Source organism: Atta cephalotes (genome assembly GCF_000143395.1).
Source record: "Atta cephalotes unplaced genomic scaffold scaffold00054, whole genome shotgun sequence".
In the NCBI taxonomy this organism is placed as follows: domain Eukaryota; kingdom Metazoa; phylum Arthropoda; class Insecta; order Hymenoptera; family Formicidae; genus Atta; species Atta cephalotes.
The window spans coordinates 81,745-99,749 of record NW_012130118.1 but is presented as its reverse complement, the minus strand read 5'-3'; the positions used below and the strand labels follow the sequence as shown (position 1 = coordinate 99,749).

Below are 18,005 nucleotides of genomic sequence, written 5' to 3'. Positions count from 1 at the left end.
ACTACTACTTACTTACTTACTTTACTTACGTACGTAACTACCTACCTACCTTCCTTCCTACTACTACTCTCTACGTACGTAACGTACTTACGTACGTACGTACGTACGTACGTACGTACGTTCGTTCGTCGTCTCTCTCTCTCTCTCTCTCTCTCTCTCTCTCTCTCTCTCTCTCTCTCTCTCTCTCTCTCTCGTTAGCTCAATTAAAAAAATTTGTTTTAAATCTGTTTTATATATCCTGTTCAGTTTAATGTTTTTGAGAAGCAAATTATTAGCTGCTATTAATAAATACGTTAATATTATTAATGAAAATAGTAAATAGAAGCGTACGATAAACATTTATAGCATTTGAAAGTAACCGACTTTGAAGTTGGATCGATGATCATATATGTAGAGTGGTGTTATCTAATATTGCGCCAGACCATTCCACTGAACCCACATCCGTGAATTAACTCCACTAGACATTATCGCACCATTAAATTGATAGTATGTGTGACGCAACGGAAAGAGTGGCTCTCGGGTAATAAAACGAAAATTATGTCGAGAAAATAAAACTCTTAAATGAGTCATCAACAGTCACTTTTGGTACTTGATATCTACTGAAAGAATTTTTGTTATCGCTTTCACAAAGTGAAAATGTGAGATGATATGCTATTCGGTATTCCAAAAAATCCTGCACTTACGTCACTTTCGAGGGACATGTGATACGATTAAGATAAAATTCCGAGTCATTCGAGAATCAAAAGCGAGAGCGTTGAATTTTTCTTTCGTAAACAATGGAGACCAACGCGACAGCGCGTTTTTTCCCGCAGCATTCAGTTTTTAATTTTATTTTTGTGCGACAGTTATACGCCACCGCGGGCTCCGCGGGGACGCGCTAGGTGCATATGAAACGCGATACTTTTGACGGGAATTTTTTTCCACGGTTCTGCTTTATTGTTCCGCGAGAGTGATTGGTAATTGGTCGCGTCGAGGTGGCGCGTCCGTTCGCAATGTCGCCATTCGTTCGCGAACAGCTCCCGTCGAATACAAACGACGCGATGGATGCGACGCGACCCGTAAGGCACATCGCGTTGGCCCTCTTTGTCGATGGAAAAAAATGCAATTAAAAATTTTCCAAGTAATATGGGTCACAGACGGGCAGTTCGTCTGTTTTTGCGCGCTTCGATCCATCGATTCGAGCGAGTCGCAAAGGGCCGGCCATCGGTCGCACTGGAGGGTGTACATGCGCATCGTTCGCAATTTATGCTCTATGCCTGGAATTTGGGTTGTGCAAATGACGGAACAGAATTTCATAATTTTATTTTATTTTAAAAATGATATCTCAATTATTAATTAAAATTTTTCATAGAACATTCCAAAAGAATCGATTCTAAATATGATTCAAATTAATAATTATTTCCTCATGTAACAGTAATTTTTGCATTTGACAACATACGCATAATGTTTCTAATTATCATCAATAAATAAATTTCATAAATTCTAAAGACGATTATATAGTAATCGCCATGGAGAATAACAAATCAAATGGATCTTGAAATCATATTTGCATTAATAGGATTCGTATACATGAGTGGAAATTAAATGCAATGCCAATGCGAAAAGTCATATCTTAAAATAATAACGAAGAAACAAAATATCGGGCGTAACATGGGAGGAGGAATCGGAGGAATCATTTGTAATTCAATAATTCCAGTTCGTTTGTAATCCGGTAATCTATACTGCGGCTCGTTATTCCTGCATCATAATGAGTTTCGCGTTACTCGCCTTTTCTCGACACGGACAGCTGGATAATCCGCAGTAACGAATTGTTGGTTCAACCATGGCCGGTGCCGAGTTATCTGGGTCGCGATATCAGTTATGAAATTCTTTTTTAATAACGAAAATAACGAAACACATATTATCGGCGGGCAAATTCCACTCATCTCTTTTAAAAGCTGCTGAAAGCCGAGATGTAACGATGTAACAACGCATCTTCGAAAAATCGCATAAATCAATATAAAATTGTTGCATTTTTATAAAAAGTATTACATAATATGTATCTAGAAATACGAAGATCTCTATAAATAAATTCAAGCTAAAGAACTTAAGAATCTTGAAACTTAAGACTGCGATTATCACTCATTTCTTAATTTTTTTCTTAAATATTTCATATTTTTATATTTTTTCAATCAAAAATATTTGTTTATATACGTTTTTTATATATGTCTTTTAAAATATATTTTTAGTGAAAATCAAATGATATTCTTCTATTATCTTTTCCGCATATTTCGACGATAATTTTTCGAGAAAAAGCATGAATTCGTGGTCTAAATGGTTTTCATGGCACGTTTACACCAAATCTCGACGGTTGCCTAATGGTCTTCTCACGCAGCCACCGTAAAATAGAGAAATCATCGTAAAAGCAGCCAACGACGCGACCACCCTTCTGTGCCGCCGTCGAAGCCTCAGTAAGCGGGCGAAATTTGATTACTAAATAATTCGTACGACGTGATAGTAAATCGTGGGTGCTGGCTTGCGGCTCGCCCTAAGAATACAAATGAGAGAAACGTCTACATGCGCATTGGCGAACGTGTTCGAGCAACAGTCATTTGTAAGGAAAATACATCGTCAAAAATATTATAATTATTTTATGAAAAAGTATTTTTACGATAAACTACATCTGTTCTACATAATGCACATGTAATGCTATCTTTGTGTGTAATAAAATTATCATTCGAAATGATGAAAAAACGGAAACATGAAAGAAAATTTGAGGATTATATATAATTTAAGATAAAATTGACAAACGTAAGGTAAATAATATTAATATTGTATAAGAAAATGTTTAATTTTATGTTTACGAAAATTGCTTTCCGTTTATGCGCATACAGTGCGTTTTGATAAAATTCGTTAGTATTTAGAATATCCAATAGACGAACCGAAGAGACATTAATTTCCAATCGATTTACTGCTATAGTAATTACGCGCGTTACATGCAAACTCGATTTTACCCGCTCGCTCGATTGCTTAACATAGTTGCAGCATCACGTCTGCGAGTATTTATACTACATCTCATTGGCGAAGTGGTACATCAATTCAGTACTGACGTATGCGGTGTTTTGTTAACGGTAAACGTTATTGGCCAATAGTGATTTAGCCTCGGTCGACGAAAATTCATTCCCATTAAAGAATGATTGACGTTTATATGGGCTTTTACCTGTGACGTACGACATAGTCGTAACTAACGTGATATTAACTGCTTTCCTCAAGAAGCAATAATTTACGTAAATATGCGATGCAAATGTGCGTCGCATTTTTACTCTTTTAACACTTCGCACTTCCATCATTTTTTTAACTCACTTCACTGCAATACATTTTTTATGCATATTTTTATGCGGAATATTGCTTGAAAGAAATGACTTTTCTATTTTATTATTCATGGCATCGTATAAGAATGGAAAAACTCTTGTAACAGTTGCATTACATTATACTTACTTTAATATTAATCTTTCATTTCTTGGAGGATTATGTTATTAACTTTTTCATTTCTAATCAAGCATATCCATGTATTAAAGAATTATCTAGTTACTATTCATAAATTTGTATAAAATTATTTTTAAGAAAAATCTAATAATATTTACCAAAACTTTTATTACCTCTACCGTAATAAATTTCATTAAACGAATACTTTCCGTTTCGATACTTATAAAACAATTTAAAAAAGACCATTTCAAATATCTATTATTATCATTAGATTAATCACAACACGTATAAATATAAATGATTAAAAAATAGATTATCAAAAACTAGAATACAATGGATTGATAAGTTTTAAGTAGGTAATTTCATTTCATTTCTTTCAAGAATTTCTAGTCTGTAATTTCAGTACACGTTTTCAACAGCATGCGTGGAAATAATTCTCGGTGTGAGATTCGTGGAAAATTACGCGAACATAAATATGCAAAACTGAAAAAAAGAACGACGTACATTCGCGGCGGACTAAAAATCATGACGCTTCCGGTTTACGTTCGCCATTTCATGACCGTCAAGACGAACGGGGGGGGGGGGGGAGGGGTTCCTATGTTATATTATTACTGCATATTTATGCGTAAAACACACGTACGGATAATGCGCTACGGATAATACACACGTGGCCCTTCGGCCCGTCTATGCCGTGCCCCTTTTTACATTGAAAAATATCCGTTTTAAAGCGACCACGTATATCGAAGCTTTGATATTTTTTCGGAATTATCAATGATTTTGGATGACCCTTTATATCGTTTCGACTTTAAAATATTTTGTTACTATTTATGTCGCATATGCATTTCATATGAGTACAATTTTGATTTATGCCATATAAGGATTGCAAATTTCAAAATGTAATTAAAATGGCAATGAAACAAATACTACAAACATATTAAATTCAAATATACCATTCAAAAACAAAATACTTCTACATATAATATTTTTCAAGTGCGCGATGGTTCAGAGTTACTACAATAATATCTACGTATAATTCTCATTTTAACGAATAATACTTAACTTTAATCTTGGTTCAATTAATTCTTAATTTCTTTTTAGTTTTAAGAATTAAAAAAAAATAAAGAGTAAATTAAATAAAAATTAAATTTAATCTATATTGGTGGGAGCAGATATAAGTCAATTTCTTCATTATATAACTTTGATATTTTTTTGTTATTTTTATATTTTTTTAATTTCGTCAAATTTATTTTATTTGCATATATAGAAAGAAGCAGGAGGGGGAAGAAAGCTCGGATTAATCTGTAAAAAAAATAGAGTAGAGTATTCTCTTGAAGAAAAGTACTTTCTTTCTTTCCCTATATATATCTATCATTGTTAGTTCATGGATAGATTTAGTTTCATCCTTGGGAAATCTACAGTTACGCAATGCTATTGCAGGCACTATACAGAATGGCATGGGAAGAACGACAGAGGGAGAACATGTGGGTGTGCGGAAATGCAGATATTTGCCAGGAAATTGATAACTCGAATAAACTCGTCGCAAAACATTCAAACAGGCTGCCAAACGGTACGATTGTACACTCCAATCCCCGACTACGAACCAAACACCGCATATCCCCCCGATGTAACGGCTGTACATGCGTTTGCGGGTGTGATGTGCGAGCGATACAATGCGTATATTACTTGCTCGCCGGTATTCTCCGCACCGACGGCGAACTGATTACAGACCGATTTGCAATTTTATTTCGACTTCTAATCGTCAAAAGTTATTGACAGGATCTGACAATCCTGTCAGTAACAACGATTGAAAAATTAATTATATTGTTTCGTGTTTTATAACAATAAATTTTCTAATAATAAATCTCATTACAACGTATCCAAATATAAATAATGTACTCAGTAAAAAAAACATTCTGTATTTGTATTACGATCCATTTAAGTCCATGTTAAAATTTTGTGTCGAATTTTTATATCCGAATGTTAATTTAACATATGATGGTGTTATTTAAATATTTTGTGTGTTTAAATTAATGCTCAATTCATTCACATTTCTTAAAATTAAAATAAGACAATTTATAAGCAATTTAAGTGATCAAATAATATTAAAATGTTTTATAAAATGTAAATTCTAGATAAATAAATAAAATGTGCTAATGCGACACATTATAAATGTTAAATTTGTTGAAACATGTTAATTTAACATATTATAAATATTAATTTTGATGAAGAAATATTGCTTACAACTTATGTCTATGTTACGTTTTTCTGTGTAAATTCTTTTTAAATTAACAAAAATTTTTCGTCTATGTAACCATCACATTTTAAGAAGATTAAAATTATTAGAATTATTATTCTTTAACTATTATAAAGTTATCAAGAAATTGTAGACTACATTAACTCACAGGAATGTATATTGATTTTTTTTTCTACTATACATATAATAATATTATAAAATTTAGAAATGATAACGATTATTGAAATGATGATAGTCGATTATAGCAACTAGTGGATGCGGCCAAACACACGCATTACAGACGCGAATCAATATTAACTTGATATTTTTGCCGCGCCATTAGAGTCAAACAAACGCAATGTAAATTGCACGATACAGTCGCGTATGATTATTTGCCATAAATAGCGATGAAGCATGGGCACGAGCGTATGTCAACCGCGTCTCTATATGCACCCTTCACGGAGCGGTTCAAAAAGGACGTGAGTGTATAATGAAAATACCACACTATATATGGAGTATAAAATAGGTACGTATACGCGGCCAATTCGCATAACAGCGTCGACGTTTGAGATACATCAAACAACATATTAATAATATCTCCGGCACATCACAAATCACGATTAGCAATAAATTTTAATACATCAAAGGAATTTCTAAATAACAAGAGATTTAATCTAACAATGAAAAATATTTTGTTTCTTTAAATTTAAAACTTATTCAAATAATTAGTGCAAGAGAGAGAGAGAGAGAGAGAGAGAGAAGAGAGGAGAGAGGGAGAGAGCGAGTGGTCGTATAATTTTTAAAAAACTCATACAGTGTTTTCTGTAATTAAAATTGACTCTTCACTCTCAATCATGCGAGTAATTTTCCGCAATGACTGTCCCCTGTTGCGTAACGCAACACGCCGTGCATCGCCACAAAGTCAGTATCAACTAATTAGCAACGCGCTAACGTCGAGCGGTACAGTGCGCGCGACGCGGTCAAAGGGCATCGTTATCTCTGCAGCCCGAACTACGCGAGAAAAAAAAGAAAAAGAAAAAGAAGGGAGAGACTTTTCGTGTGCTTTCAACCCCTTTCCTCTTTTGCAATCAAACGAAAATTAGCCGACGAAAAGCGAGCGAACTGACCACTCGTACACTTTTTCGCCGGTGAATTTGTACGGAGAAATGTACGATTTCTCACGAGGTTGCTAGATTCAGCGCAGACCGTTTTTTTTTATCTTGAGAGAAATTATTTTTACGTTACATTACTGATGAAAAAATTAATGATAACTTTTTAAAGAAAAACGTTAATAGTTATAAAAATTATCATAAGAGAAGCTATCTCTAATCCCACCCTTGATGTTTAGCATAAACGGAATAAACCAGATTATCCCAGTCAGAAAGACACACGAAAATTTATAAAATTATCAGAAATTAATACAAATTAATACAAAAAATATCAATTAAATTTTGTAGCAATAATAATCAATTTCCTTTCATAATGAAATGATAAATCAAATATTTTATTAGATAATAATCTTTTTAGACTTGTTAGATTTGTTCCAAATTTAATCAAATCTGATTTAAATTTTTCAAAGAATATTATATCGTATTATATTATTATTTAAAATTATCGTTATCTCAACAATGCGAATCCGAAGGAAACCATACATTGAAGAGCATGGAAAAAGCGGGCGACGGCATCGTGACCGGGGAAAAATGAATGGCTCTATCTTTCGGTAATTAAGACAATGGCGAAAAATAAACAAACGCACAGAGAAAGAGAGAGAGAGAGAGAGAGAGAGAGAAAGAGAGAGAGAGGACAAGCCCTCCGTGCGAACACATCTCGTCGGGGCTGTCCGTGGCACAGCTGTTACGTTGCGGGGCTCAAATAAACGACTTAGGTAGATTAAGCATACAAATCTTGATGATTCTGCTCCTGTAGCCAGCTTTAACCCACCCGTACGTCGGGGTCAACGCGAAAAAATATACGGGTTGTCCACCCCGACCGCCCGCGACTCGAGAAATATTGAGCGTTCTCAAACAATACGGCATGTGTTTCCTTATCTCTTAAGATACATATTCACGGTATGTTTTGAAAATTTTGAATACGCAGCTGAGTTTGTTTAACAGGGACAATGTTTATGATAAACGGAGAAAATCCGTGTTGTTTTTGAGATTACGTCAATAGGGGTACCTTACGAGTTGACGTAAAGATTTCAGTGACATTTTGTGTTTTTCTCAGAATAACATATTAATGTATTACCAAACAATTTAATGAACAGAATCGTATTAATGTTGAGAAAGATATTAAAATCATACGAAGAACAGAAATGATCAATACAAATGATTAAATATTGAGTATATGATAACATAAAAAATAAAAAAATTGTATGTAAAGAATCAAATGTTAATTAAAAATTCAAACGTGAGATCGATTCTACTATCATATTGATCATTATCCGCTCGGAAAAAAAGCAAAAAACATGCATATAATTGAACTCACGTCTGTACGGTCGTCCCTCCTCCGGAGTGGATCGTTCAGTGTTTTCGGATCCTGGTGTGGCGTTGGCGTCACGGTCTTCCTCATCGGGAGTCGCACCACGATTCGGCACGGAACCAGTACCGCCGGTACCGGTAGGCGAGCGGCTCGCGGAACCTGCCGGACTTTGCGGTCCGCCGACTTCCTGGCCGGCCGCGGCGGCAGCGGCGGCCGCGGCGGCCGCCGCACCGGATACAGACACCACCGCACCCCCGCCGGCACCCGGTAGGGATGTGGGCGAGAACATATTCGACATGCTCGAGAGCGAGCCGATGCTGGGTAGGCCGCCGTTCCCCGGCACCGCGCCGTTCCCGGTCTCGACCTTGAGGCACTTGCTGGGGGGCGCGAACGCGGACGGCACCAAGGGCCGAAAGCCGCCGAAGGGCAGTCTATGATCGAGCGGATGCAGGAATTGCGGCGGCAAATGCAGCATGTGATGCAGCCCGTAGCCCAGCGATGCCGCCGTGCTGAAGGGCACCTGCAGATCTTTCGAATCGGTCACCTGGAACAAACGGAAAGCAAAAAGGATTGATAAAAAAATCTAACAGAATGATTCTAGGAGCCTCATAAATATGATGGTTTAATATTAATACAGAGTTTTAGTTTTTATATCAATATCATGAAAGCATTGTAGGGATTAGTAAAATAAAAATGTAATATATTTTATAAAAAATTAATTCTTTCAGTTAATTAACTTAAAGCCATCATTAATTGTTACTTAATTAATTAAGCAAAGATATTATATGTGTGTATTAAAATCATAAGAATATGAGAAAGAAAGAAAAAGAGAGAAAGAGAAACAAAATAAATCATATATTTATGTGGTTTACAAATTATGTTATTATGTAATTATAAGAAAAAAACAAGAGAGATATTTTCTTGAAATTTGAATCTTCTGTAAATATATCACCTTGAGATATTTCCAATATTTATACAATAGATATGTTTAAATATTAAAATGTTGCAAATAACTTTATTTAATGAAATAGACTTTTCATATTTTTTATTTCGCTATAAAATTTTATGATTAATTTTTTTTTTTTTTTACTATTCGGTTATAAGTCTCGTATGTCTTTAACCTCTGATTTCCTATTAATTTTAGTGACATTTATAAAAAGAATCCTGACATTTACTCTCGTTTCGAGAAACCGCATTCATATTATCAAATTCGATAGGATAACTTTATTTCACATATATACGCGACGAACGAAAAAATGCTTGAATCGCGTAATTCGATAGCTCATTTGCAGCATGAGGGTATTTCCGCGCTTTCAGCTACGTCTGAATGGCATATAATATCAAAGCAGCGTGGTGGTATACTGTTAATAACGCGAAACCACTGTGTTATAATAATCCGTCAAAACCTGAAGCTCTTCTCCCCCATGGTCCCCTACCACCACCCCCCTCCACCCCCGTATACCGGTTGTATCATTCAATTCGCGTGATTGACGAGTCTATTAAGCCGCATACTGAATGCTCGGCTGAAGCATCTACGCGTTGGATTTTGTAACATTTATAATGCCAGAATTATCGGATTGTATTAAACGTGGCCAAGTAATAACGGTGCATTGTATTTTCTATGCCTAGACTTGTCGAAAAATGTAATGACGCGAGTAACAGGCGAATATTTCAACACGTAATTACGTACAAGTATCTCATGAACGACTTCGTCGTATTTCAAAAAATATTCAAAAAGTTTTTAATTGATAATTAATAAATAAGAGGAAAACATATTGTTATATTTGTAGTAATAGTCCAAAAGATTTGATTTTGAAAAAAATTATTCATATTATTTTTATTATTTTTGTTTATTATTTCAGGGGATTATAGCGATTTTCTTTTCATTTTCTTAAATTTGCAACAATACAGTATTGACTTTAACAAATTGAGATATTGTTGTGATAATTATGTGATAGTTAATACAGAAATGTTATATGGCTCAATACATCTTGAATTATAAAAGCGCAAAGTGTTACTCGTCAATCGTCATCCCACGCGACTAAGAGGAACGGAAGTACGAAATGATTTCATCGGCGAGAACGCGGACAGCTGGTTTCCGGATAAACATTTCATTCGGCCGATAATGACGCGGGCGATGAGTTACACGCGCGGGTATTAGTACGGCGCGATTAGTTTATTATTCTTTTATACAGGGAAATGAGGTTCGCGTCCGCCGGCTCGCATATTTGCGCCCGCGGTCCAATCAGTGATTTATTAGGTATTCATTATTATTTTAATTGCGGCCCCGGTCCTTTTTTCGCGATCGGTGTCGCGCGACGCGCGTCGCTTGCATATTTGCAATAATCTTTTATTTTTTTCTCCCGCTCACTACCGCTGGCGGTAAAACGCGAGCGTATTTTGTCACCGCGCCATCACAATTAGGTTCGCCCTGAAATTATCTCATTTTTTAACGATGCTGAATTTTGATGCAACCCATTCTCTCGCTGTCTCCCTCATTCCATCACTATCTGTATCTACCGTTCCGCATCTGCACGCGTTATCCAGACCCGATTGATGTCCCGCACGTATGAAAAATATTCAAGCATTTAAAAACGCTGTGGAATACGCTTATAATTAACCGCGATGCTCGTTCGTTAAATATTTGCGGCAATCACAGTTATGAGATAAAAATGTATGCGATATAAAATTGTATTTAAAAGAGTCTTGTTATTATCGGAAGTTTAATAACGGTATTTTTGGTAATTCGTTATCAATATGCGCGCATTTTGATTACAGTACATAAAATTTGAAAACTGTAAGAAAATTATACATAAGTTGCTGTCACATTTTAATATAATAAAATAAATATTTTCTATAATTTAAGAATTGATTCTCTTTTAGAATTATGAGATAATTCGCAGCTGCTCCATAAACATAATACTTATATACTTATAACTAATTCCAGATGTCACAGATCTTGTTGATCGTGTGAAAATACTTACTATTTCACTGGTTATCATTTTACTTCTCTTTTTTTATGCTCTGTACGTCAATGATGCACAATCTACATATTTCTCTTCATTTGTATGCTCTAATTTGTTTATTTCTACTTTTAATAGTATAAAAACAACTGCTTGATACGCTATAATTTTTATTTACATTTATATTTCTTAATTATACTCTTTTCATTTTATAATGATTGTCGATAAACGGACATTACCTAAAACAAGGCAACAATTTGTCCGATGGAAGAAAGTTGCGCATCATTGACTTGATACTAACTGTTATTTGAGCATTCACATTTATACACACGCATACAATCAAATTTCTATTCATCGCGTGCATTAATTAGTACTCCCGTATATAAAGCGGCATAGATATGCAAAGCGAGATGGAAGTAACTCGAGCAGTCCGACGGGCTCAATGAAATCAATGCCAACAATTATTTTTTGTTTTTTTTTTGTTTATTTTGTACATATTTCAAGTTACTTTTCTGCCAAATAGTGACGTATGTTACCGTCAAATATGATACGCTCGAATTACCGCAGTGCAGTTTCGTTCTACGTGATGCAAGCGTGAAAGTGATTTAACCCTCCAATATAGTTCTCCAATAAATCTTACTCCTTCGTCGATTTTAATAGTTAAAAAAATCACACAAATATAAATTTTACACAATTACGCAAAAACTAACTGTACGCAATTCACGATATGTAAAGATATATCAAAGTCCAATAAAAATTAAAGAAAATATATCTCGAGTAATCAAGTTTATATACATTTATATAATCACATTTTCTTCTTTATAAAAACATGAGAATTTTAGAACAGAAGAAAATCGAAATCTTTATCACAGAGACAAAGGGTTAAAATACGTTTTTAACGCGTTGCAGGTAAGCGAAACGCAGCGCAATCGCGTAAATGCAAGCTGATACAAAGGCTTATAGGCATAAGGGTAAGGACAATGGGACACTAACTTGTGGATTGAATGGTCTTTGCATTCTCAAGGCCTCAGGCAGACCTCCGGCCTGCGAGAACACGACCAAAGACGGCGGCGGTAGGTGATTCGGTACGTACGCAGAATTATCCATCTAAAACATATACGTCGTTTTCTTCCTTCCGTGCCTCGTCGATTCATCGTTTTTCTATTCTAAATACGTTCGGCAACGCAAGACTCGAAGAGAATTTCGCGTAAACTCGGAATTTCGGAAATGCGACCGCGATATTCGGACATACCTTATCGATTGCGTTTATATTGGCTAATCAATTATTAATTGTTAATTAAATTTATGAATTAATCTAACCTTTACAATTTTCATAGTTATGATGATAATGAATAGACTATGCGCAATTTATGCATATTTCTCGATCGATGAAGTTTTAATTTCATTTTTCATTTTTTCTCTTAATGTACAGCATTTTTCTATAAATTTTATAAAAGATGTTTTTCTCAAAGCTTTTTCAAAGAAGATCACAATCCAACAAGAAATTATTTTAGACATTTGTCAATTAGGCATTCGATGTTTTGATAATTATTAAATTATTTTTTCTAATAGGCTGTCAAAAATTGACAATTTATTTTCAATAAATCATTAATAAGAAAATTGTTAACAATAATCTATAAAAACTGTGTAAAATTGTGTATTAAAATTTAATATTAAAGAACGTTTAGAGAGAATTCAAAGAACGCTATAGAGAATTCAAAGAATGCATATGATGGATTAAAAATGGTACGTACATTCTGAACTTTTCTTTTGTTAATTTCCATTCCTGATTTTTTTACGTATTTTGCCTTTAAAATTGCAATTCAAACAATTCGGATTTTACAATTTAAGAATGCGCAAAATTGGATATAAGAGGTCATCGATCGAAAAGTGAGTTCAATAAATTAGCTCGGCTCGTCAATGAGGATTACGTCGTGGTGCATTAATTACATCGAGAATTATGTCGTGTTTCCTATCGGAATGAAATTATAATTTTATCAATTTCATATTAGCACTTCTCATACATAAAACAGTTTAATTAATTATGGAATAGTCAGATAAGTCCAGTAACCAACAGCATTTCCTACAATCATGTTGGAAACTGTACAATTTATGATAATTATATCATTATTTTTTCAATTTATTACATTTATTACTTTTGAAATAGTTTCTATAATATTAGAACAATTGCCATTATTATAGAACTCACATAAAGTTATACTCTGAGATAGAAAAATCTTGTGAAAATCTAATGAAAGAATCTCCAATTCGTTCATTCTTTTTTTTAGTACAATTATTGTAATTAAATTATCAATTCTCAGAATACTTGACTTTAAACTCTTGGTTACAATATGAAATTTAAATTGAATATTTAGAGCTTTTAAATTCTTAAATTATTAATATGTTAAAATCTATTTATTTAAAGCTGTATAAATACACTTCTGTAGATCAAAAATGACAAATGAATGCCATTTAAAGTAATAACAATGGACAATGTTTAAAAAATCAAGTCATGTATAACGAAAATATTTAATAGTCTTAAATGTTGTGACAGTTGTTGCAATTGTCTCTTCAAAATGAATAAATACGAACAAATCTGCTCATAACTCACTCGATATTTTCTTCCACAAAACGCGATTTAATAGAATACATCAGCATGTCGTGGCGCGAGATCGCGGTATACCGCGTGTATCATTAATTATCGTGATTGTCAATTAATCACCGGTGTTGGATCGGGTGTCGATCTGCCGACAATTTCTGCTACTTCTAACCTTTCAACCTGAAAGCTATCGAATTCGATCCGCGAGTAATTGCGTCGATCGATGCCAGATCGGCTTCGCTTTCGCGACAACGATTGAACGATACTCGATAGAAAATCACGTGCGAAAAATATTAGTGGTAATGAAAAATGGTGAATATATCGAAAAGTTCAGTTGTAAAATCTCATTTTTAGAAATAGCAATCGAATCGAAAGTTTGATGTGCACAATTTCATGAACAATTGACAAAAACTATAAGGCTCTAATTGCTGTATCAATTAATTTTTATTTCAAAATCGCAATCAAAAATTAAAAATAATAAATTATCCAAATCAAGAATAACAAAAAATTTAAAGAAGAATCAAAAAATTACTTTCGTGTATTTCTGCATCGCTCAAAAATTGCAAATAATTCTCTAAATTGCTTAATAATGTAAAGATGAAAGAAAAAAGGATTAATTAATAATCATAATTGACTTTATCAGTTATCTATTAGCAATTTATGATATCAAAATATTAAAGCCTTCATTTATTCAAATATTATTTAAATAAATTATGTACCCTCATCTTATAATTTTGTATTAAGTAGCTAAAGATAATCGGATTAACAACTAGTTCAAAACGTTATTTTGGGCAAACAAGTTTCGAGTTCACTTCATACACAAATCCTTTTATCTTTTGTGCATATTCAAATGCACTTACGCAATACGTCTGCAGAATTCATTTCATGTTCCCGATTTGCAAAACGTTTTCCGCATCTATAAACTTCTGATGTTATCTCTGTATTGCTTTAAAATGCAGTAATAAATCGATAATATAGATTACATATTTCAAAATTTTGTTAAATTACGAAGTTTCGTTACTCACATTAAAGAGACAAGAGCCTCTTGTCAATCGTTCATAAAACAGTCGGTTGGCAGCTGTCAATATCTGTAACGTTATCTAATCAGCCAATACAAATAACGTTAAGAAATTAATGTAAAAACGTTCAAATATCAACGTTCGAATAATGATACACGCAGATAAATTCCTAGTTTCTACGCGACAATCTAACAATTTTCATTTTCACCATTATTCTGTTATTTTTATCAATAACGTTTCTTTTCTGAGGCAAAAAAGTAAAACTTTGCGTAATAAAATTCACTTGTCTCGTATAAGAAATCACAACATTCTCATCGTTATTAACGCAAGGCACTTTCGTTACCATAGACGTAGAAAAGTAGACTGCACATTCCCTGATTGTAGCATCTGTGCTCGATTTAGAAAGAGAACGCAATGTTGGCAATCATATCTGAATTTCTCTTCAATATTTCAGACAATATTAGTATATTGAAGGCTAATAATATAAGTAAAAAGTTAATACCATCACAAACCGACACTGATTATTCGTGTGTCTAACAAATTTAATTTGCAATATAATGAATAAAATAAACTCAATATTTTAGACAGAGAGAAAGAAAGAGAACAATATATATGATTTAAGCATATTACTCTCTCTAAATCGACAATGACAACTTCATAGAAATTCTTAAGAACTTTTTACAATAAGCTATTACCTTAAGTGTTAAATCATAAAAAATTGACTAATCGTAGTCGATTATTCTTTTCACATTCAACTGTGACTGATCAATTTTTTACGGCTTAAGACTTGAAGCTTAACCCTCCGTAGTCCAACATTTTTTTCACTGCTTCTTAGTTTCCAATTGGATCACTAATTATGTTTTTTAAAAGGTTTTTGAACTCTAAAAAATCTAAAAAAAATTTACGCTGTTTTACAACATTCAAAAATATAATTTTACAATGATACGAGAACAGTTTAATACCTGACTTTTTTAAATTTTTTTATATCAAAATTCAACTTATTTTCCAATATAATCTCCTTTTACAGAATCATTGACTTATCAAACTGCTCGTATGATCCAAAATGATTTTCACTTTCTATATATATCCGAATTTGAGGCAGAATGATTGAAAATTGAAAATTCGCATGGAGCTTCAAAGTCTCGATTGAACAATAGAGGATTAAATAATGACTTATTGTAGAATGTGCGTTACATCTACGTTCGCTACAGCAGTTACGTTCGGAAGAAAATATGCAAGACTCGCGAGATAATCGCGTGAAAGCTCCGCTCTCGGAGCGACGGAGCATATTTTGCAGACCACGACGTTCTCATTGTCCGAGCGACGCGATGTGACTTTGACTTCGACTTCGACGACGACGCGACACGTCACGATACGCGGAACCGAGCGGGATTCGCGTGGCGCTTCCGGGCGCAAGAATAGACATGTTGATCACCAGCACGCATACGTTTTCCTCGTGTGCACTGAGAAACTGATGCGCGGCTAGCCGCGGCACGCGGCTGTCCGAGAACATTCACAGAAACCTCACAGGACTCGCTGCTTGTCTCCGTCGCTGCGCGTTTCCACCAGACGCGAATGCGACGACCTCGGCGACAATAACAATGTCAACGACGACGACGGTGGTGGCGGCGATGGTGATGACGTTAAAAACTCGCGGCGCATCGTCCTCACAGAGCGTTTCCGTTCGTTTCGATAAAACACCGTCGTCGGTCTAATCTGCAAGCGCGCGTAACGATTTGCCCGGTTATATCGTGGATGACGATAATCACAAATCCGGTTTACAATCGTCCGGCAGGAAAATAACGACGGCGATGACGATCCCTCTGATTGCGACGCGCGCGAGAATCGATCTGCGGCACCCAGTGGAGCCGCGTAAACACGGCGCGGGTAACCGGTGGGTTCGAAAATTCAAATCCGCCGCGCCGCGTCCCGCCACTACGGCCGACTGATCGACGTCGACCTAACCTCAACCACGGCTGCAGTGTCCGCGACCAGTACCTCGACTGGCGACCGGTATCACCCCCGTGCTGTGTAACGCACTGCTCGCGTTAAGAGTCAGGTGAATAAAAGAGCGAGAGAGATAGACAAACAGATGGTAAATGAGAGAGAGAGGGAGGGGGAAAGAGCGAGATAGAGAATATGATAGAACAGGAGTACGAGCGGACGAAACGAGAAAGAGAGACAGAGAGGGAGAGAGAGAGGATGCCGCCAGGCCCCGTGCGAACAACCTCGTGGACATGCGAGTGCAGACTGATTGGAGCGTGGAGTGTGAGGGTACTTACCCACGAGTCGTGGGATCGGTGGCGGTGGCGGAGGCGAGGTAGAGGCGTGGAGGCACCGACCGGCGGCGGCGGCGGCGGCGGCAGCGTGCGCGTGTGTTTTCAGCCGCCATGACTGGCGCCACCGTAGCGACTACTGCCCGTTCGACGTCCCTCGCGCATGCGCGACTTGCGCAGTCGCGCGCCGCGCAGCCACGCGCGACGCTTCCCGCAGCTCTCAATTGCGCACCGAACGCGCAGCCAGCAACATCGTTGATCTTTATGTCTGACGACTCCCGTGAACGCGCGCTCTGATTTGGATGGTGTTTTCACACGTTCTCTCGTGATATGCCACTTGAATCCTTTCTTCTTGATCGATACTCCACGATTTTCCTTTCTTTCGTTCGCCTCCTTCTCGAAAATTTTAACATGTGCTTACGACAGGAATTCAATGAAGCGTTTAGACGTATTCTGGCTGTGTGGAATTGGCATCAACCGTATTGGCTCCAATTTCGAATATGTTAGCAGTGAACACTAAATATAAATTGCATAAGAAAATTAGAATCGGATAGCCGTATTTGATTTCGAAAGTACCGTGCAAATTTTCACTTTAATCCGTGTATTAAAAAATGTGGAATGCGTGCAATTACGATTTTATTCAATTAAAGCTGTTAGAAAGATTATCGATTCACGTTGTGAAAACATTCATAGTGCGACTACACACATTATTTTTAGATTTTGTATTTCATTTTATGCGGATTTTGAAGTATTAAAAACTTTTTAATTGTTTATTGTATTGTAACCTGTTTTTAAATTGATTGATGTTCTGGTTATATTAATACATTTTACTAACTATTTTGTACTAACAATTATTATTTCATATTTCAAAATCAAATAGTGTTATATGCATTATTAATTTGTTTTTTTTTTATTAATTTGTTTTTTTTATTTAAAAAGAATATCATATACCTATTGTATCTTCGATAC

The 18,005-nt window shown here is 35.3% G+C and overlaps 1 protein-coding gene across 1 annotated transcript in view; it reads right to left on the bottom strand.

Moving 5' to 3' along the window:
* Positions 1-12,249, bottom strand: part of LOC105623213 (E3 ubiquitin-protein ligase RNF220-like) — a 169,200-nt gene extending 156,951 nt beyond the window's left edge. Inside the window, exons 1-2 of the mRNA XM_012204612.1 lie at positions 12,136-12,249; positions 8,186-8,723 (exon numbers count right to left, since the gene is read on the bottom strand). Of these exons, the coding sequence (XP_012060002.1) occupies positions 8,186-8,723; positions 12,136-12,249 (652 nt within the window). The remainder of the gene's footprint in view (positions 1-8,185; positions 8,724-12,135) is intronic.
* Between the last annotated feature and the right edge of the window lie 5,756 nt (positions 12,250-18,005).